Consider the following 3,207-nt stretch of genomic DNA (forward strand, 5'->3'; position numbering starts at 1 on the left):
ATTTTGGATAATTTTCATTCATAAAAAGTAATATTTTACAGCCCGGCCATCCGCAATCTCGGACAAGACCAAACCATGGTTCATTAAACTTTAATACAACGAATGCCCGCAAAATTTATATTTTTCAGTTTTTCCTCCTAGGCGCGTAGGTTTGAAATTGAACTGGAACTAGCCGCTCGAAATTCAGCCAACTCATCCCTCAAAGTCTCCCAATCATCACAGAGAGTTTCCAGACCTACCACCTGGGTCGAGAGAGCTTCCAGTCCCGCTACCTTGGCTCAGAGAATTTCTACTTCTGTAACTTGGGCATGGAGAATCTCCATATCCGCCTAAACGATTGCCATCTCCTCTCGAAGATCAGTAGCAGTGGTCTCTCATTGGAGTTCAGCAGCCCAAGCAAAAGAGTCCGCAGTCTCATCTAGGCACCAAACCAACGATCCACGAGAATCCTCCTGGCCATGAGTTTCCACTTTTGGACCAACTGGAAGGGATGTTAAGTTCAAATGGGGTAAGGGGTGGGGGGTGATTGTAATTTTTTCTACCGCAACTTGAGCAGAAGGACCAGTCCGTTATACGAACTCAATTCAAAAAGCCACCTCCACAGTTTGAGAACCAGTAATATCCATGGTTTCTTCTGCAATAATTAACCTGATATTATAAAAATAAATGGTGAAGCCAATCAAAGGGAACTACAAGGTTACCGATCATTCGATCTATATTCGATAAACAGAAGCTCTCTGCAACAAAGTCGTACCACCATGAGGAGTGTTCTCGGTCGTAAGCAGAGGAGCATTCTCCACTTATGGGGTCTCAGCCCTCGAAGCACTACCAGCCAAACTATGGAGCGTGTCACCTTCCCTCAGCGGAGCATCACCCAGAGTACACTCTGGAGTTGAAAGATGGGGCAATGAGAGATCGGGTGATTGCGCTTGCATAACCACCACCGAAGGTTCTCCAACTCGAGATAGCAGAAGAACCCAACACTGACGGAGCGGTGAAGGGTCCAATACTTTCCCATCTTCCACCTCCTAACCTGGAGTTGCGCCAAGTCCAATGAATTACCAACTTCCTCCTAACCTGAATCGATTTGACCGGCCTCTTTTCACCAACTGATCTCCTTTCATCTACTTTCCACTTTTCCGACAGTCGTGATTCTTCGCCCGCCTTTTTCTTAAGGGTGGACGAGAACTGTCTAATATTCTCTTTCTATCATTACTTGCAGGCCGGGTCCTAGAAATGGGGTATCCAAAAGCCTGCTTCAAGGCCTCCTCATTTATCGGTCTTTTGACACCTGACATGTTCGTCCGACTCGATAATCGACTCACACAAAGAAGAGAAAGAAGATGGAAAAGTGACAAAACACTCTTAGAACCATATTTATAGGGAAAAAGGAAAGGGAAACATGGAAAACAAGGGAGCACAAAATATAATGATATTTATTATTCATTATATGAACAATCGAGATATTTAATTCTCTTATTCTTTTTGGTAGCTAATACTCTCAAAAAAAATTATAGAATCAAGAAACTAATTATGTACATCAGATATATGCTTGCAAGAATCATGAGGAGAAATAGTAGAGATATAAAAATATGGATAATTTGTTCGAACGAATGATCGTTCTTGCGGGATGGTCAAACGAAAGGGAACGAATGATCCAATGAGCATCACACAGATAACACCAGCGTCAATTATCATGTAACTACGACCTTAGAAAATAGCGGTCGCCTAAAATGGAGTTATCAAAGATGCATAATCCAAGAGTAGGTTGTTCGTCGGATTACGGTGATTTACCCTCTGCCCGATGAAATAATCATATCCCAAGATGATGTATCTTCACATTCAGAATCCATAGAATTGGGCGACCGAAGAACATTAATGACCACCAAATGGTTCGGGTTGGACGACCGAATGACGGACAATCGCGTGCAATTCAAACATTTGGGTCAAAGAGTTGCAAATACAAAGCTCAATGCAAGGGAGTTACCAGAATCTACTGGTGCAAGAATCAGTTACAAAGATGTAATGAATAATGCTCAATTACAAATGTGTAAGTGTAATAGTATTTAAATATAGTAATCTTCCTCTCATTTGAGGAATTAACATGTAACTTACAAATCCCAACTATGAATTATAAATAGGGCATAATCATCAAAAGGAGAACAGGGAATTCCACTTAAAAGAAACAAATAACAAGTATTCAAATCTTTCTGCTTCTTTGTTTTCATTTGATTAATGCTCTAAACCTTAGGCATGATCCACTGAACAATTTGGGATCCAAGATCATTTTAAATCCGTTGCCAAGAACAAGATAGCAATATTATATCTAATATCACTTAACCAAGCATTACGTCAGAAGATTTAAAAAAAAAAAAAAACTCAGAGCATCAATTACTAACAAAAAAAAAACAACGTGGGGAAACTTCTTACAGCTATCAGTGTCCTCAGCACAGCCAAAGATTCCAGTTGTCCAGGGTTCATCAGCAGGAGGTTCATAGCTTTCTGGCAGCGGCTGCCCGCACTCATTACACTTACGAACTTCCAACTGCTCCAAAAAAAAGAAATTAAGTCTAAAGTAAAATTTAAACTAAAAGGTTCCGATCAAATAAAAGCACAAAAACTACATTTCTAATTCGAAGCGGCGAGCATCAACTTAGAGCAAAGAGAGTGTTCCCATTTCAAGAAGTTGAACAAATCTCCGGTAAAGAGAGTAAAACATTGGCACAAAAAGCTCAGATGACACGGAAAAAAATAAAAAAATAAAAAAATAAAAAAATACCGACCTGAGGAACCCTAACAGGCTGATTAAGTTCTCCCGGACGGATCTCCTCGATCGGCGTATCGTGCTCCTTCGTTAGCTTCACATAGCGCGAAACTGCGGGGTTTTCCCCCATTCTTCGTAGACTCCGATGGGGTAGAGAGGAAATTTGGCCAAGAAAACAGGAGGCAGCAGTATCTGCCTACTTTCTACACAGAATCCTTCGGTAAAAGAAGAAGTTTTCAGATCCGGGCGATTAAGAGGAATTCGAATCAGCTAGCCTTACCGGAGGCCGTCAAATCAGAGCGAAACCACGTACCGAGGTGGAGAGGTAAACACCTCCCAGCGCCGGATTTAGACCGTCAACGGCAGCTTTGAAGGAACGAAACAGTAGGATTATGTAACCGACGAAGCGAGAAGAAACGGAAATTTTGGGAGACTTTTCGTAA

The 3,207-nt window shown here is 41.5% G+C and overlaps 1 protein-coding gene across 1 annotated transcript; it reads right to left on the bottom strand.

The window, feature by feature from the left end:
• Positions 1-584: 584 nt before the first annotated feature.
• LOC110023919 (cell number regulator 6-like) lies at positions 585-3,201 on the bottom strand. The gene is made up of 4 exons (XM_020723576.1): positions 3,045-3,201; positions 2,784-2,979; positions 2,424-2,545; positions 585-648 (listed from the first exon to the last, which is right to left on the bottom strand). The coding sequence occupies exons 2-4, from the start codon at positions 2,892-2,894 to the stop codon at positions 585-587; spliced, it is 297 nt and encodes a 98-aa protein (XP_020579235.1). The 5' UTR covers positions 2,895-2,979; positions 3,045-3,201.
• Between the last annotated feature and the right edge of the window lie 6 nt (positions 3,202-3,207).

The sequence above is a fragment of the Phalaenopsis equestris genome, unplaced genomic scaffold (genome assembly GCF_001263595.1).
Source record: "Phalaenopsis equestris unplaced genomic scaffold, ASM126359v1 Scaffold000236, whole genome shotgun sequence".
Classification (NCBI taxonomy): Eukaryota; Viridiplantae; Streptophyta; class Magnoliopsida; order Asparagales; family Orchidaceae; genus Phalaenopsis; species Phalaenopsis equestris.

Bases quoted from the DNA above. Each gene is read 5' to 3' on its own strand.
- LOC110023919 (XM_020723576.1), bottom strand. From the start codon at position 2,894: ATGGGGGAAAACCCCGCAGTTTCGCGCTATGTGAAGCTAACGAAGGAG. The intron at 2,546-2,783 runs GTCGGTATTTTT...TTTTTGGAGCAG, and splicing joins AGCCTGTTAGGGTTCCTCAG to TTGGAAGTTCGTAAGTGTAA. The intron at 649-2,423 runs GTTTCCCCACGT...TTATAATATCAG, and splicing joins GACACTGATAGCTGTAAGAA to GTTAATTATTGCAGAAGAAA.